General features: G+C 47.1%; 1 protein-coding gene across 7 annotated transcripts in view; it reads left to right on the forward strand.

Moving 5' to 3' along the window:
- The window catches only part of TOX2 (TOX high mobility group box family member 2), a 154663-nt gene extending 137152 nt beyond the window's left edge, over positions 1-17511 (forward strand). For 4 of the 7 annotated variants that reach the window (XM_055373012.2, XM_055373013.2, XM_055373010.2 and 1 more), the window contains exons 5-9: positions 2234-2461; positions 12672-12752; positions 13604-13999; positions 14622-14749; positions 16743-17511. In XM_055373012.2, coding sequence (XP_055228987.2) covers positions 2234-2461; positions 12672-12752; positions 13604-13999; positions 14622-14749; positions 16743-16809 — 900 coding nt within the window. In that variant the 3' untranslated portion in view covers positions 16810-17511. Of the gene's footprint in view, positions 1-2233; positions 2462-12671; positions 12753-13603; positions 14000-14621; positions 14750-16541 lie in introns of all 7 variants that reach the window. The other 3 variants (XM_004062176.5, XM_004062177.5, XM_019017578.4) reach the window with 1 other exon arrangement.
- The last annotated feature ends 1317 nt before the right edge of the window (positions 17512-18828 follow it).

Here is an 18828-nt window from a genome sequence, read left to right on the forward strand (position 1 = left end):
CATGGTAGGGATGAGAGCCCGCCACCTGTCCAGGCTCTGGCCCTTCTTTGCATTGACTCCAAATCCACCTCCCGGTGAGAGAACAACTTGTCTTACCAGGGAGGAAAACAGAGGCCCAGAAATGCCAAAGACAGAAGTGTTTGCCCAGGGCCTCCCAGCGAGCTAGTGGCAGAATTAAGACTTATCTCCCTCCGTGCCTCCTGCCTCTGTCGATCCAGTGTCCTTTCCACATGGTGGCCTCCCAAGGCCTAGGGCAGTAACCCTGGACTTTGGGGGAAGAGGGGTTTACTTCTGGATCCTGGCCCAGCTTCATCCTAAGGATGACTCGACCTCTATTATAGTCCATGCAGGAACGTTTTTTATTTAACAAACACTCTCTATGGGCCAGACACTGCTCTAAACACATAACAAGCATACGTCCATGTAATCCTCATAAAAGTCTTATAGGGCAGGGACTGTTATTATCTCTGTTTGGCAGATGGGGACACTGAGGCATAGAGAGGTTAAGTAATGTATCTGGTGTCACACAGCTAGTAAGTGGGGGGGAACCAGGATTCAAACCCAGGAGGCTGCAGGTGCAGTCCAGTGTATGTGCCCTTAACCCCCTGCCCTGCTGTGCCTGTTCAGGACTTTATCAGTGACAACAGGCCTCTTCATCCCTGATCTTGCTAGGGTCACACCACGGTGCTAACACAACTGGGGCTTGGAGAAGGGAGTAGCTGCAGAGATAAGCCTCAGGAACAGAACCATGTCCTTCAGACATGGATGCCTGATCATGCCTACTGGCCCATGGCTTTGTCATCAGGTCAACATGTCACCTCCATCTTCTTGGCTCCTAGAGCCAGAGTCTTCACTGCAGGGTCCAGGGCTTTTGACCAAAGTCCCCTGTTCCTACATGGCTTGAGTGACCCAACAGAGACCCACTGAGATCTGTGGTGGGCATCCCAACACCACCCCATCCTGGAAGCCCTAAGTCAAGTGTTCACAGGATCATGGTCCTGCAGTCTGTCCAGAGTGAAGCCACTGGCTCCAGGGCTGACGCAGTAACAGTCGCTTTAGCCTCATGCCCTCCCCACTTCACAGGGTCAAGGGACTAAGCCACCTGCTCAAAGCTGCACAGCTGAAACATGGCGGTGGAGACCAGCCTTTTGTAATGCAGGATCCTTTTTGGGGATTGTGCTCACAAGTGGGAGGGCAGAGATATATATATATATATATACACACACACACACACACACACACACACACATATATATATACATACATATATATACTATATATACTCATATATACACATATATATACACACACACATATATACACACACACATATATACATACATATATATACTATATATACACACATATATATACACATATATACACACACACATATATACACATATATACTATATATACACACATATATATACACATATATACACACACATATACACACATATATATACATACATATATACTATATATACACATATATATACACACATGTATATACACATATACACACATATACACACACACACACATACATGTATATACACATACACACATGCACACACACTCCAAACTTGGAAATAGGCCCCCAAATGACTGCACATTCTTTCAATGTCATACCAAAGCCTTGGCTAACAGGCTCACTCAATAATTATCTGATTCTCTAGGAAACTGGACCTTTGCTTTGATTCGTTATTCATTATTGATTAGGGGATTTCACAACTCTGTAAAAGAAGATGTTACCTTGGGCGGGGGAGGGGAAGTGATAAGAGATGCAAGTGATTTTTGTCTGATTGATTATATTGTCTGATTGATTATAAGGCAAATTAACTTTGCCCGGTAGAGATGCAAATTTCTGTCCAGTAGAAAAGATTAAAAGTCCCAAAGGTGATAGTTTCAGCGCTCTATTGGGCACTAACCAGTTTCACGTGTAATTTAGTAATCTAATTCCAGCATTCTTTCCATTCTTTCAGTGACTATACAGTCGTCTTCTCCTCCTGCATTTCTCTGAATCAACTTTACAATCATGCTGATTCTCTTTAATGAGTTAAACACCCACCCAGGGTGTGTGTGTCTGTCCATTGCCCCCTCCATCGCGCGAGTGGTTATCTGTGCATGAGCAGGGCTGGAGAAGTGCAGCTCGGCCCAAGTCTGTTGATCGCCTTTGGCAGGAGGCCCTTGGGCTCCTTTGGTTTTCTGACTCTTCTCACTCGGGCAGATCTCGGGAGAAAAGAGACCTTCAGCCGACCCAGGAAAAAAGGCCAAGAACCCGAAGAAGAAGAAAAAGAAGGACCCCAATGAGCCGCAGAAGCCCGTGTCGGCCTACGCACTCTTCTTCAGAGACACTCAGGCCGCCATCAAGGGTCAGAACCCCAGTGCCACTTTCGGTGACGTGTCCAAAATCGTGGCCTCCATGTGGGACAGCCTGGGAGAGGAACAGAAGCAGGTGAGCCTCCCTCTCTTTCTGGGCCATCCCCCGAGGCTTTGTGGTCCTGGAGCCAAGGACACACTTTGAAGGTCTGAAACCAGGCCCAGCTCTGGAACTAGAGACTCTTGCAGAGGTCTCCTGGGCTCAGGTTGCCCATCTGTAAACTGGGAAGCTAGCTGCCTTCCAATTCTACTAACCAACTGCATTTACTAGCAACTTAACCACTCTGAACCTCTGCTTCCTGCAACTTAACCATTCTGAATCTCTGCTTCCCCCTTGATAAAATGAGAACAAGCATCTCCATCCATCTTGTCCCTCCAACCCTAAAAGTCTGGAGTCCAGGCCAGAGCTTCCTATCCCACTGACCATGTGCCTGTGGCCTCCTCTAAAGGCCTCCAGGGAGAACAGAGAGCAGAACTAGCTGGTAGGCAAATGGAGTTGCCAGCTGTGTGACCTCAGCCTGACCACCTAAACTCTCTGAGCCTCGGTTTTCATGTCTATTAAAACAGGGGTGCTGGCTACTCCTTCTCTGAGCTCATGTCTGGGCTGGGCTCTCTCCCCGGTATGTCACTGAATCCTTACAACACCCTGTGGAGTAGCCATTGCTTTCCTGTTTGGTAGAGACACCAAGAGGTAAAGTGACTCACCCAGGGTCACCAGCGTGAATCAAGGTAGAGTCAGGATTTGAACTCACATCTGTAGAAGCAGGAGGCTCAATTGGGCTGTTGACGTGAGAGACATGAATCAAATAAGCAGATGAGTAAATGCAAAATTACAATTGTGATTGTGCCGTGTACCAGGAGGGTACATAGTTCATGAGAGTGGAAAGAGCAGGGACGGACATTGTCCCGGGGGTCAGGTCACCAGGTGAGACCTGAAGTGTGAGTTCTCTTTGGAGGAGGGGAAGTGTTCCAGACAGGAAGGCCTGGTAAGGAAGGAGGCTGGAAAAGCACAGGGGACTGAAAGGAGACCAGGATGGCCAGAGAGGAGACAATAAGAGTACCCATGGCAGAGACGGAGCTGGAAACGAGGGCAGGGGCCAGACCATGCTGGGCTTTGCAGACCTTGGAAGTAGTCAGTCCCTGTTCTAAGAGGAGAGAAAAACAGTGAAGAGTTTTATGCAGAGGAGAGACTGGAATGGCAGCATAAGGCAGGTAAGAGTGGATGTGGAGGGTGCACAGTGATCCAGGTGGGGGAAGGTAGGGTCTGGAGCATCTTCCAGAATGGTTTAGGGTAGGGGACACAGAGCATGTCCTGGAAGCCTCCTTGCATCTGACTTCCATTCTGAGTAAATGGAGATGCCAGTCACTGGATGGGAAATATGGGGAAAGTAGCAGGCTTGGGGCAGAGAGATGAATTACTGACTTATTTGAAACATCATCTTTACCATATTCTAAAATTTTAGGTAATTTTGGAATATGTTATAATGCAGAGAGTTTATTTGGGAGATGACCCCCCACCTCTGGTAGGGGAGTGGGGAAATGAGACAGGGAAAGGAGGGCAGCCAGGAAAGGGCACATTGTCCCAGGAGAATCCACCATGGGCAACTGGAGTACAATCCCGCTGGGAACTCAGGAGCCTGCTTAGAACGTGCCAGGCCTCAGGGTCATCCTGTCCAAGGGGCAAGGGTGCTGGGGTGGACACCAGCATTCCTTCAGAGCTGCTCCAGGGGACATTACTTCTGCAGCACCCCTGGCCTGCTACACACGCCAGGCTCCTGCCACCAGAGGGACCCTCAGGCAAAGGAATATAGCCGGTGGCAGCTGGAAGTAGAGCATGTTTGTAGGACAGGGGTAAGGACTGGGGGATATTGGCACGGCACTGTGGCTTTTGCTATAGGGACGTCTGTCATTTTCATTTGTGTGTTTCGTTGGCAACCAATTCCCTTTCAAAAGACTTCAGGTTGTTTTTGTTTGGTGGGGGGATTTCCTTGACGTTTTATACAGTCTGGGGAGACAGTGGTCTCAAGTGCTATGTCCCCAGGCACTCCCTCCACCGATGCTTTCTCTGACCTCATTCAGCACAGCCCAGAGCCAAGCAAAGGTGGTTGAGAGTCCCAGCCCCTGTGTCGGTTTCATTTCTGCTTACCTGTCTGACGTTTTATTTCTAACCCAATAACTTGGCATATATTTATTTCCATCCAATAATGGGCATATCTCTCCTTTTACTTAATGCGTTATAAATGGCTTGTTTCTCCCCATTTTCCTAGCAAATTGTTGAGTATAAAAAGTTAGGAATTTAATTTGTAACTGCCTAGCTTACTATTTTATCATTTCTGATCATTTTTAATTCCTGAGTCTTCTAGGTTTAAAAAAAGTGTCTATAATTATACACATATTTATACATATATATCTTTTACAAATGATAATTTTGTCTCCTTTGTTATTTGTTTTTTAAGAGACAGGGTGTCACTCTGTCACCCAGGCTAGAGGTCAGTGGCATGATCGTAGCTCACTGCAGCCTCGAACTCCTGGGCTCAAGCAATTTTCCCAGCTCAGCTTCCCAAGTAGCTGGACTACAGGCGTGCCATGCATCACCATGCCCCACAAATTTTTTTTCATTTTTTTTGTATTTTGTAGAGACAGGGTCTTGCTGTGTTGCTCAGGCTGACAAACTCTTAGCCTCAAATGATCATCCCACCTTGGCCTCCCAAAGTGCTGGGATTAGAGGCATGAGCCACTACATCCAGCCATATCTCCTTATTTTGTTTCCTCACTTCTCAGATTTCTAATTTTGTTTTCTTTTCCCAGTTATGTTGACTAGGACTTCTAAAAAAGAGATGTTCAGCAATGGCGGGGATAGTGGTCTTCTTACTTTGCATTACCTCTCATGTTTCACTATTAAGCATAAGGCTGGATGTTAGCTTGTGTCAGCTTTTGAAATCACATTTAGAAATGTGACTTATATTCCTATTTTACTATTAATACACTAATAACCAAGAGAGGTAGTGAGAAAATAATAGGAAATAAAAAAAAACCCTGCCTATCCCCCAAAAGTTTCAAGCCGAGGTGATGGATAGGAAAGTTCTTTCAAATCATCAAAGAGCTAATAATTCCAAGACTTAGAAAAATAAGAAAACCTTCACAAGTCTTTATATACAATGTAACCTTGACACTAAAACATAATGAAGCTAACTGCATCATTTAATTTTGAATGTGTAATAAACAATACCAAAATTTAATGGCTTAAAACAATAATCATTTATTCAACTTATGATTCTGAGGGTCCATGAACTGTGCTGGGCTCAGCAGGATGGTTCTGCTGCTGCTCTTGGCTGGGCTCACCCATTTGCATCAGTGGTCAACTACAGTAAATTAGGCATCTCTGCTTCTGGGAGTTGGATGGCTGTCAGCTGGAGCAGTGGAGCCAAACTGGGCCATGTGTCTTTCATCATCCAGCAGACTAGCTCATGCTTATTCACATAGCAAGTCAGAGTTCCAAGAGCAGTTTTAGAGCAGAAAAATGGCAGGAAGGAGGCAGGACTAACTTGCAGCTCCCACTCGGACAGACAGAGCAGTGCACGGAGACTCACAATGTGAACTCTTGCTCCAAGAACTACCACAGGAACATACTAGGAAAGCCAAAAGAATCCACAGACCCTTTGAAGGATGTGGATTGCTGCTGCAGGCTCTCTGGGACAGCCAAGGAATTGTGAGTTGGCTTGCTTTCTCAGCTGGGAGGCCTGTAGCCTGGGGCAAGTTCTCAGCCCTGTTCACTAGCTGCCTGGAAATAAACTCGGTGCTGTTGGGGGTGCATGGTGGGAGTGAGACCAGCCTGTGGCTGCCAGCTTTCCCTCACTTCCCTGACGACCTGTGTGATGCAGCAGAGTCAGCCATAATCCCTCTGGGAACCACAACCCCCACAGCATCTGCAGCAAGCCCCACCTAACCCTGCCCCTACCTGATGGTCTTTCTCTACCTGCCCTGTTAGCCTAAGACAAAGGACATAATCTCTCTTGGGAACTCCATGGCCCCGCCCACCACCTGACACTAGGGCAAGCTTGTATCCTCCCTATACTACTGCAGCTGATGTGCTCTAGAAAGTGCTACCTCCTGGCTAGCGGCCAACCAACACAAAACCAGTGCACTTAGAAATATAACCAAGGACCCTCATGGAGTCCACTTCACTCCCCTGCTACTTCCACTGGACCAGGTGTCGATATCCATGGAGGAGAGACCTGAAGACAGATCACATCACAGGACTCCTTGCAGACACTCTGCAGTACTAGCCCAGAGCCCGGTAGCTCCGCTGGGTGGCTAGATCCAGAAGAGAAATAACAATCACTGCAGCAGGGCTCTCAGGAAACCACATCCCTAGGGGAAGGGGGAGAACCCCAAGGGACAGGAGAATCTAGAGTCCCAGATCTTCCCTCTGACATAGTTTACCCAAATGAGAAGGAACCAGAAAAATAATTCTGGTAATACGACAAAACGAGGTTATTTAACACCCCCAAAAGATAACACTAGCTCAACAGCAATGGCTCCAAACCAAGACAAAATCTCTGAATTGCCAGAAAAAGAATTCAGAAGGTTGATTGTTAAGCTAATCAAGGAGGCACCAGAGAAAGGTGAAGTCCAACTTAAAATACAAAGAATTATACAGGATATGAATGGAAAAATCTCCAGTGAAATAGTATAAATAAAAACAATCACAACTTCTGGAAATGAAGGACACACTTAGAGAAATGCAAAATACACTGGGAAGTCTCAGCAACTGAATTGAACAAGTAGAAGAAAGAACTTCAGAGCTCAAAGACAAGGCTTTCAAATTAACCCAATTCAACAAAGACAAAAAATTTTAACAAATGAACAAAGCCTCCAAGAAGTTTGGGATTATGTTAAATGACCAAATCTAAGAATCATTGGTGTTCCTGCGGAATAAGAGAAATCTAAAAGTTTGGAAAATATATTTGAGGGAATAATTGAGGAAAACTTCCCTGGCCTTGCTAGAGATCTAGACATCCAAATACAAGAAGTTCAAAGAACACCTGGGAAATTTGTCACAAAAAGAAGGAAAGGAAAACCTTTCAGATTAACAGCAGATTTCTTAGCAGAAACCCTACAAGCTAGAAGGGATTGGGGTCCTATTTTTAGCCTCCTTAAAAGATTAGCCAAGAATTTTGTATCCAGCAAAACTAAGCTTCATTACAGTTCTTTTTTTCAAAGCAATGCTGCGAGAATTTGCCACTGCCAAGCCAGCACTGCAAGAACTACTAAAAGGAGCTCAATCTTGAAACAAATTTTCGAAATACGCAAAAATGGAATCTCCTTAAAGCATAAATCTCACAGGACCTCTAAAATAATAACACAATTTTTTAAAAACCACAAGGTATTTGGGCAACAAATAGCACAACAAATAGAATAGTACCTCACATCTCAATACTAGCACTGAATGTAAATGGCCTAAATGCTCCACTTAAAAATACAGAATGGCAGAATGAATAATTGACCAACTGAGTATCTGCTGTCTTCAAGAGACTCACCTGACACATAAGGACACACATAACCTTTAGGTAAAGGGGTGGAAAAAGATACTCCATGCAAATGGATACCAAAAGTGAGCAGGAATAGCTATTCTTATATCAGACCAAACAAACTTTAAAGCAACGGCAGTTTAAAAAGACAAAGAGGGACATTATATAATAAAACTAGTCCAACAGGAAAATATCACCGTCCTAAATTTATATGCATCTAACATTGGTGCTCCCAAATTAAAAAAAATAATTACTACCAGACCTAAGAAATGAGAAAGATAGACAGTAAAACAACAATAGCAGGAAACTTCAATACTCCACTGACAGCACTAGACAGGTCATCAAGACAAAGTCAACAAAGAAACAATGAACTTAAACTTACCCTGCAACAAATGGACTTAACAGATATTTACAGAACATTCTACCCAACAACTGCAGAATATACATTCTGTTCATCAGCACATGGAACGTTCTCCAAGATAGACCATACAATAGGCCATAAAACAAGTCTCAACAAATTTAAGAAAATATAAATTATATCAAGTACTCTCTCAGAACACAGTGGAATAAAACTGGAAATCAACTCCAAAAGGAACCCTCAAAACAATGCAAATACATGGAAATGGTTAAATAACCTGCTCCTGAATGATTGTTGGGTCAACAATGAAATCAAGATGGATATTATAAAATTATTTGAACTGAACAATAATAGTAACAACCTATCAAAACCTCTGGGATACAGCAAAAGTGGTGCTAAGAGGAAAGGTCATAGCATTAAATGCCTACATCAAAAAGTCTGAAAGAGCACAAATAGACAATGTAAGGTCACGCCTCAAGGAACTAAAGAGAGAGAACACACCAAACTCAAACGCAGCAGAAGAAAAAAATGACCAAGATCAGAGCAGAACTAAATGAAATTGAAACCAAAAAATACAAAAGATAAACAAAAAGCTGGTTCTTTGAAAAGATAAATAAAACTGATAGACCATTAGTGAGATTATCCAAGAAGAGAGAAGATCCAAATAAGCTCAATTAGAAACAAAACATGAGATATTACAACCGATACCACAGAAATATAAAAGATCATTTAAGACTACTATGAACACCTTTATGTACATAAACTAGAAAACCTAGAGGAGATGGATAAATTCCTGGAAATATACAACCCTCCTAGATTAAACCAGACCAATAACAAGCAGTGAGATTGAAATGGTAATTAAAAAGTTACCAACAAAAAAAGGCCAGGACCAGATAGATTCAGAGCTGAATTCTATCAGACTTTTAAAGGACACTATTCCACAAAATAAAGAGGGAATCCTTCCTAAATTATTCTATGAAGCCAGTCAATCACCCTAATACCCAAACCAGGAAAGGACATAACAACAACAAAAAAACAAAAACTACAGGCCAGTATTCCTTCTATGCCCAAAATCAGCATAGAAGGGACATACTTTAAGGTAATAAAAGCCATCTATGATAAACCAGAGCCAACATTATAGTGAATGGGGAAAAATTGAAAGCATTCCCCTTGAGAAGTGGAACAAGACAAGGATGCCCACTCTTACCACTTCTATTCAACAGAGTACTGGAATTCCTAGCCAGAGCAATCAGACAAGAGAAAGAAAGAGCATCCAAATCTGTAAAGAGGAAGTCAAAGTGTTGCTGTTTGCTGATGACATGATTGTATACCTAGATGAACATGAATGCAAAAATCCTCAGTACAATACTAGCTAACTGAATCCAATGTTGTATCAGAAAGATAATCCACCATTATCAAGTGGGTTTCATACCATGGATGCAGGAATGGTTTAACATACATGAGTCAATAAATGTGATATACCACATAAACAGAATTTAAAAGCACATGATCATCTCAGTAGACACAGAAAAAGCATTTGACGAAATTGAGCATCCCTTTGATTAAAACCCTCAGCAAAATCAGCGTAGAAGGGACATACCTTAAGGCAATAAAAGCCATCTATGATAAATCCAGAGCCAACATTACACTGAATGGGGAAAAGTTGAAAGCATTCCCCCTGAGAACTAGAACAAGACAAGGATGCCCACTATCACCACTTTTATTCGATGCAGTACTGGAAGTCCTGGCCAGAGCAATCAGACAAGAGAAAGAAATAAAGGGCACCAAATCAGTAAAGAGGAAGTCAAACTGTCACTGTTTGCTGATGGGATTATCATATACCTAGAAAACCCTAAAGACTCATCCAAAAAGCTCCTAGAACTGGTAAATGAATTCAGCAGTTTCAAGATACAAAATTAATGTACACAAATCAATAGATCTGCTATACACCAACAGTGACCAAGCTGAGAATCACATCAAGAACTCAACCCCTTTTAACTGCAAAATAAATAAATAAATAAATAAATAAAATACTTAGGAATATACCTAACCAAGGAGGTGGAAGACTTCTACAAGGAAAACTACAAAACACTGCTGAAAGAAATCGTAGATGAAACAAATGGAAACACATCCCATGCTCATGGATGGGTAGAATCAATAGTGTGAAAATGACCATATTGCCAAAAGCAATCTATAAGTTAAATGCAATTCCCATCAAAACACCACCATCATTCTTCACAGAACTAGAAAAAACAATCCGAAAATTCATGTGGAATCAAAAAAGAGCCCTCATAGCCAAAGCATGACTAAGCAAAAAGAACAAATCTGGAGGCATCACATTGCCCGACTTCAAACTATATGGCCATAGTCACCAAAACAGCATGGTACTGGTATAAAAATAGGCATATAGACCATGGAAAAGATTAGAGAACCCAGATATAAAGCCAAATCCTTACAACCAACTGATCTTTGACAAAGCAAACAATAACATGAAGTGGGGAAAGGACACCTTATTCAACAAATGGTGCTTGGATAATTGGCAAGCCACACGTAGAAGAGTGAAACTGGATCCTCATCTCTCACCTTATACAAAAATCAACTCAAAATGGATCGAAGACTTAAATCTAAGACCTGAAACCCTAAAAATTCTAGAAGATAACACTGGAAAAACCCTTCCACAGACATTGGCTTAGGCAAAGACTTCATGACCAAGAACCCAAAAGCAAATGCAACAAAAACAAAGGTAAATAGATGGGACTTAATTAAACTAAAAAGCTGCACAGCAAAAGAACCAGCAGGGTAAACAGACAACCCACAGAGTGGGAGAAAATCTTCACAATCTATACTTTCGACAAAGGACTAATATCCAGAATCTACAAAGGAACTCAAATCAGTAAGAAAAAAACAATCCCATCAAAAATTGGGCTAAGGAGATGAATAGAGAATTCTCAAAACAAAATATACAAATGGCCAACAAACATATTAAAAAATACTTAACATCATTATGATCAGGGAAATGCAAATCAAAACCACCTTACTCCTGCAAGAATGTCCATAATCAAAAAATAGATGTTGGCATGGATGTGGCGAAAAGGGAACACTTTTACACTGTTGGTGGGAATATAAACTAGTACATCCACTGTGAAAAACAGTGTGGAGATTCCCCAAAGAACTAAAAGTAGATCTACTGTTTGACCCAGCAATCCCACTGCTTGGTATCCCCCCAGAGGAGAAGAAATTTTACAAAAAAGATACTTGCACACGTTTGTAGCAGCCCAATTTGCAATTGCAAAAATATGGAACCAGCCCAAATGTCCATCAATCAATAAGTAGATAAAGAAAATGTGCCACATATATATACACACATATATATGTACACACACACACACATATACATATATATATGTACACACACACACACACAAACACCATGAAATACTACTCAGCCATAAAAAGGAAGGAAATAATGGCATTTGCAGCAACCTGGATGGAATTGGAGACAATTATTCTAAGTGAAGTAACTCAGGAATGGAAAACCAAACATTGTATGTTCTCATAAGTGGGAACTAAGCTATGAGGACACAAAGGCATAAGAATGATACAATGGACTTTGGGGACTTGGGGAAAAGGATGGTAGTGAAGGATAAAAGACTATCATCAGGTACAGTGTACACTGCTCAGGTGGTGGGTTCACCAACATCTCAGAAATCACCATTAAAGAACTTATTCATATACAAAAAAAAATTTTAAATAAGAGTTCCAAGAGTAGCAAGAGGGCTCACCAATATGTGATCACTTTGTCAGTCTCTGCATGCATCACATTTGTGCTTGTCTTATTGGCCAACACAAGTCACACAAGGCTAAGCTCCAAGTCATTTGCACCTCCTCGTTTCTACCAAAAGCCATGGAAACAAGGAGGTGCGAACAAACTGGGACCAATCCTACAATAACATATGAACCTAGGTCTAAAATTTTTAATAAAAAATATTAGCAAACCGAATCCAAACTAACATACTATGAACAAGTAGGTTCATTCTAGGTTGCAAAGGTGGTTCAGCATTAAGAAATCTGCACTGTGCTGGCTCAGAATGGGGGCTTCAAAGGGCATTGTCTTTCTGTGATCAGTTGTGCTGATATACCCTGGAGGCCCAGAGAGGTGAAGCATTGTTGGCCAAGGCCACACAGTGACTTGGCTGAGGAACTGGGATATGGCCTGGTCTCCACAATTTCTCTGCAGCGCTCCCAGAAAGGGGCCAGTGGCTGGCTGACTCAGCTTCTGACCCCACCACCCTCATCCATTCATGATCCTTGAATCCATGCCTTCCCACCCCAGGACCCTGCACGGCATCTCCTCTGTAACTTTCTCCCCAGTGTTGCTCATGTGTTGACTCTTCCAGGCCTACAAGAGGAAGACAGAAGCAGCAAAGAAGGAATATCTGAAGGCCCTGGCAGCCTACCGGGCTAGCCTCGTCTCCAAGGTAACACCCGGAATCTCCAGGCACAGCCCTGATCAGAGTGGGGCCACTTGAGGAATGGAGCAAGAACTGGGGCCCATGGGAAGGGCCGGCACCCCAGGTCTTAGAAAGAATGGGTCAGACCTACATGGTCATGTCTGCAGGGCACCTACAGCGTGCCAGGCTCATTCTGGGCACTTTACATGCATTTCATTGGCTTCTTCCAACAAGAACCCAGCACCAGAGGGGTTGAGCAACTTGCCTGAAAAGATCCAGTTTGTTAAAGTGGCCGCACTAGGATTCAAACCCAGTTTTGCCAGTTTTATGTGGCCTTCACTTCTGACCGCTGATGGGGCTTGGGACACGCTACCCCAAAATATGGCACCTCCTCACCACACCATCGGCCTCCTCTGTCAACACCAGCAACGTAGGAAGCTAAGTGTGGCTGCGGATGCATGGCCCAAGTGGAGGTGGGTGTTGTTCCTGGTACAGAAGAGATGGCATCCAAACTGGTCTATAAAAGGCCAAGTAAAAGGTGGTTCAAAGTCAAGGGAACAACATCTACAAAGGCACAGAGGTTGGAAGGAGCATGATTAGAGCTGGCTCAGTGGGATGGTGCTTGTCTCACTGGCCAGGCTGAGGAGCATGGATTCCCCCAAGGGCAGGGGAGCCCCCCAAAGATAAAAGCAGTAGGTGACTGGATGGTCAGAGCCAAGGGGACTAAGGACCCTGTGCTATCTCTGGTTAGTCCAAGCTCTCTCCCGAGAGCCAGCCAGCAGCCGTGTCCGTGGGTTGCAGAGCCTCCTGGCCTCACAGCCCATGTTCTGGCTCATCCCTCTTCTGTTCTCCAGTGACTGATATCTGTCTCCTTCCAGAGCTCCCCAGATCAAGGTGAGACCAAGAGCACTCAGGCAAACCCGCCAGCCAAAATGCTCCCACCCAAGCAGCCCATGTATGCCATGCCAGGCCTGGCCTCCTTCCTGACGCCGTCGGACCTGCAGGCCTTCCGCAGTGGGGCCTCCCCGGCCAGCCTCGCCCGGATGCTGGGCTCCAAGTCTCTGCTGCCAGGCCTCAGTGCGTCCCCGCCGCCGCCACCCTCCTTCCCACTCAGCCCCACACTGCACCAGCAGCTGTCACTGCCCCCTCACGCCCAGGGCACCCTCCTCAGTCCACCTGTTAGCATGTCCCCAGCCCCCCAGCCCCCTGTCCTGCCCACCCCCATGGCACTCCAGGTGCAGCTGGCGATGAGCCCCTCACCTCCAGGGCCACAGGTAAGCAGGGAAGAGCAGAACAGCCCTTCTGTGACCGTGTGGGGAGGGGAAGCGGCTTTGCCCTTTCAAACCCTGGCCCTGCCACTCACCAGTGATATAACCTCAGCCTTGGCACCTGACCTCTCTGAGCCTCAGTTACCACATCTAGGAAGTGGGTCTCGCACACCTTACCTGAGATGTGCTGGCTGCAGTGAACAGTTCACAAGTTGCCAGACTGACTCTTAGGATATTCCAGTCCCCCCTTCCTGCATCCTCAGCCCTAGCCCTGGCCCTTCCCAAAGCCTTCGAGACCTTACCCCCGCTAATTGTTCCACAGAGATTGCTACGAGGTTCACATGGCCCTTAGAGGTCATTGGGTTCAGTAATTCCATTTTACAGATCGAGAAACTGAGGCCCAGAAAGGGAAAGGCCCTGAAAGCCAAGTCCTTCAGCCCCTGATTCAGCCAAGACAAGGGTTGAACATTTTGAAAGGTGCTCTACTGGGAGCAAGGCAGCAGCCCTGGAGGCAGCGTCTCTTCGGTGTGGACACCCTTGGACACATGGGCTCTCACCCCGGGAGGCCTGGGACAGTCTGCCCCCTCATCTCTCCTTGGCTCATGGCCTCCTCCTTCCCCCTCTGTAGGACTTCCCGCACATCTCTGAGTTCCCCAGCAGCTCGGGATCCTGCTCACCTGGCCCATCCAACCCCACCAGCAGTGGGGACTGGGACAGCAGCTACCCCAGTGGGGAGTGTGGCATCAGCACCTGCAGGTTAGTCCTCGCCCGTCCCTGCCTTTGTCCTGCCAGCCAGGGAGAGTGGGAACAGGATGGCCAGGGATGGGAGAATGGCCAAGGGCAACGTGGACAGGGGAGAACCCTGCAGTCACTGTCAGCCCTGCCGAGGGGATCGATATCTCAGATGACACTGCAGAGCCAGGCCCCGGAAGGACTCTGCTGGCCTGATGCTGAGGCCTGCTTGGGAAACTGACTAGTCTTCAGTCTTGCTGCTTCTTCCTTGCTCCTGTTTTCTTCACAAGTGCTTCCACGTGACATTCACAGATGAGTCCTGCATCTTAGGCCAGTTCCCTAGAAGCAGAGCCTGAGGCAGCAGGGATTGGGTGCCTTTGGGGATGCACTGGGGAAAGCTTGCAGGAGAAGGGGGCGAGGGAGGCAGGACAGGGCGGGGGAAGGAGCTGAGGGGGGATTTGGCCTCAGCTGAAGACTTGCTTCTGCCTCATCCCATGGGAGCCCTGGAGCATGAACGGTGCTAGAGTGGCTCCCACCTGGAGGTCAGGGAACTGGCTTTTTGAACCCTTCGTCAGTCAGCCCTTGGCTGTGGGCTGCCCCGGGGTGAGTGTAGCCCACTGGGCAGGGCAGCTGCCAAGACTAGAACAGCTAAGAATGCAGGACAGGGGACCTCGGTGGGACATGGTGGGAGAAGGGACCCACTGTCTATCCCAAGGAATTACAGACACCTTAGAGACCCCTTCTCCCTGCACCTCAGTGTCCTCCCTAGTCCTCCTGTGGGCCTCCTGTCTCAGGCCTCTGTTCCTATCCTGCACTCCACCTTTCAAACCCATGCTAACACCTCCCTCTAGAAAGTCTTACTGGATCCACGCCACCCCAACTCCGGGGAAGAGTGACCTTTCAACAACTGCAGCCAGCAGGAGAGGGAGAATGCAGTGAGGAGGGACACTTGCTCCTTAACCCGCCAGCCGGGTTCCCATTCCCTTGGCAAAAATGAGTCCCGCAGCCACACCTGGGGGACGTAGTGCCAAGCAGCTGTCCCAGCGATAGCGCCACACCCTGGAAGGCACAGCGCACTTGTCAGGTGGCCACCTTGCTGCTGAGAACCGCTGCCCCCAGCCCTAGCCTCGGCCTCCCAGCACAAGGCTGGTTCCTCCGCTGAACCCGCCAGCGCCCTTGGACACTGAACAAGTGACCACCGCGCATGCCCCATTTCTGACATGCCTGAAGTGAGATTCTACGTGGGTGGGCAGACTCAGCTCAGCAAGAATCCCTTCCCTGCACCCCAAGCAGGTGCAGACCCTCCTACCCCAGCCCTTTCCTGTCCCTAAGTTTCCTTCTCAAAAGTCAGAATACTTAGGGTATGTAGGGGAGTGTCACACAATGTCCAAGCCTCCTGAGGCTTGCCCGTCACATCCAGCATGGAGGTCAGACCCCAGCAGGGCCGTATTTTAAAAACATAAAAAGCACCTGTCCTCCCTTAATTCAGTTTGAGATTTACAAATTCCTGTGATTAAAAACCCATGTGAGAGCAATGGTGACATCGGCGTGCGCCTCGATGAAAGACAGACACACTACTGCCCTTTCACCCAGAGCTGAGGACCGGGTGGTCCCCTGCTGGGTTTCCGGGAGGGGTTTGGTTCTGCTTGGTGCAGAGGTGGGTGGGGGTGGGACTTGCAGCTGCAAGTCCCTCATTCAGCCACAGAGGGGCAGCTGAATCCAGGGGTGGGGTGGGGCGTACAGTGCAGGCGTCCTGGTGCTCCCCTGGCCTGGAGAGGTACCCAACAGCTTTGACAGCCCCTCCTCTCTCCCACAGCCTGCTCCCCAGGGACAAATCGCTCTACCTCACCTAATCCCACCTCCCCACCATCCCTGAGGCTCGCTGGAAGGCACTGCTCAGAGCCTGAAGGGCTGACAGCAGAAAAGAGGCCCTGGCCAGAGGCAGGGTGGCCCATCGGAGAGAGCAGTGACACACCCATTGCCCGGGGGCTGAGTCTCTTCCTCAACCTCCCACCAGACTCTGCAGAGGCAGCCTACTGCCCGCCACCAGCCCAAAGAACCTGCAGGAACCTTCTGCCCGCTGACCTGCTTGCTCCAGGGTAACTGTGGACCCTGTCCTCGCCCTGCGCACTGTACCCTATGTCTGGACACCCGGCCCCAGCTCCAGCCCCAGCCCACGTGGGCTGCCCCTGGCGGGGTCGCTTACCAACGGACACCCACCCCAGATGCATGGGCCAGAGGGCCGGCCCCCAGCATAGACGTGCACATCGGTTTTCCAGTGTGAACAAAAGATTACGAAACCTAGAAACTGTTGGTTCCGTGTAAGTAGTTGACTACGTGTTTTAGAACTGTGCTGAAGACATCTGTAAGACTATTTTGTGGGGAAAAAAAGTAGTTTCCTTTAAGGTAAAAAGCATTTTATATGATCCTTAGCACATTTTTAAGTTTTATCTTAAGGGAGACGTGCACAAAAGCGGCTGCCAAACCATTTCGTCATCCTCACAGCAAGGACCGGACGCTTGCGAGCCACCCCGGAGCACTGCTCTCCTTTTAATCATGTATTCATCTATTTTAAATTGCCGGCAACGACTTTTGTCTATTTATGAAGAAACCTTGAGAACAAAGTTACAGCTTATCCTACCGTGTGTGTGGTTTTGGGGTTTCGTTTGGGTTTGGGTTCTTGACGTCGTTTGCAGCTGTTTCCTGGCCCTGGCGAGTGTCTGTCTTGGTGCCCAGTGCTTCTCTCAAATCTCTTTATAATAAAACTTCTGAAAAGCTGAAAACAAGTCTGTGTCTCCTTGCCCTTGGTGAGCCAGGGTTGAACCCCCTAAAGTGGCATAGAGCCCCTCGGGCCAGACGGACGCGGGTCAAAGTCTTGCCTGACCTTTACCAGCCCGTGTGGGTTTGTGTGTGGGTGATGGGACCACTCTGACCTCAGTCTTGCCCTCTAAGGGGGTAACAGTGGTCGGACCCGTAGGGCTCTTGCGATGATGAGAAGGGGTGTGGGCAAGAACGCCACCACACAGGAACTTGCATCAGCTGGTGACAGTGGCGAGCCCTTCCTCTGGAGGATGGGGCCACCCAGGCTTGTGGAGGTGAGCAGTGGGAATCCAGGGAGGAGGCCAAGGGGTTTTTCAAACCTGAGTGTAGGAAGCATCCAAGACAGGGAATTCTTTAAACCAGATTTCCCAGCAGATGTTAGATGGTGATACTAACAACGACAGCAAACAACAACAAAAGGCAAATAATAGTTGACTGTTTTAACTACATCTGGAAAAATACCAATTGCCTGGTGGAAGGCTGCAACTCTTGCACCCTGTGATGCAGCCATTTTGAGGTGGGGACGGGTGCCCCCGCTCCCAGCCAGGCTCGGGACCCAGACAGAGGAGCCCCCACACTCAGGACAGCTCTCCCAGCCTCTCACTCTCCAATCACGGTAAACCCCCTCCTTCCAGATGACAGCCCAGGAGTGGGGTGCAGTTTCCCCACTGGAGGGCATTTTGTAATCCACTTTAGAAAAATAAAAAAACCCCAAACAAACCAGCCACCTGCCGTCCCGTCAGCAGCAGCACCGCAATGTGCAGCATAAATATTTCATGTGGTTACAATTTCCTTTTCTATGTGGGGCTTGTCAGTAACATGACGGCTTAGACAGTTTAATATTCAACTCTTGCTTCCATGTTTGTGAAAACAGCATCACTGGGATCCACGCAGACAGCCCACAATGACAAGAGTACACGGCCCTCCTTGTACAGTGGTGCTGAGGCGGAGGCCTGCTGCCACCCCTTACAGCTGCACCAGGACCTCAGGAGTCCTTTCCAAGCATCCACACGCCAAGGCCACCCCCTCTAGGCTGCACGGGACACTCAGAGGCCCCAAGCAGAACCTAAGCGCCCTGCCTGCAGATATCAGGGACTGTCGCACGGGTGTGTTCTGGGGCCCAGAGAGTGAGAATAGAGCCTAAAGGCCAATTTCAGGGCGATGGAGTGGATAGCGACTGTCTTAGTCCATCCCAGCTGCCATAACAGAGTGCCATGGGCCAGGTGGCTCACAGCAACACGAACTTACTGCTCAGCTGTGGAGGCTGGGAGGTCTGAGATCAA

This window comes from Gorilla gorilla, chromosome 21 (assembly GCF_029281585.2).
Source record: "Gorilla gorilla gorilla isolate KB3781 chromosome 21, NHGRI_mGorGor1-v2.1_pri, whole genome shotgun sequence".
NCBI lineage: Eukaryota > Metazoa > Chordata > Mammalia > Primates > Hominidae > Gorilla > Gorilla gorilla.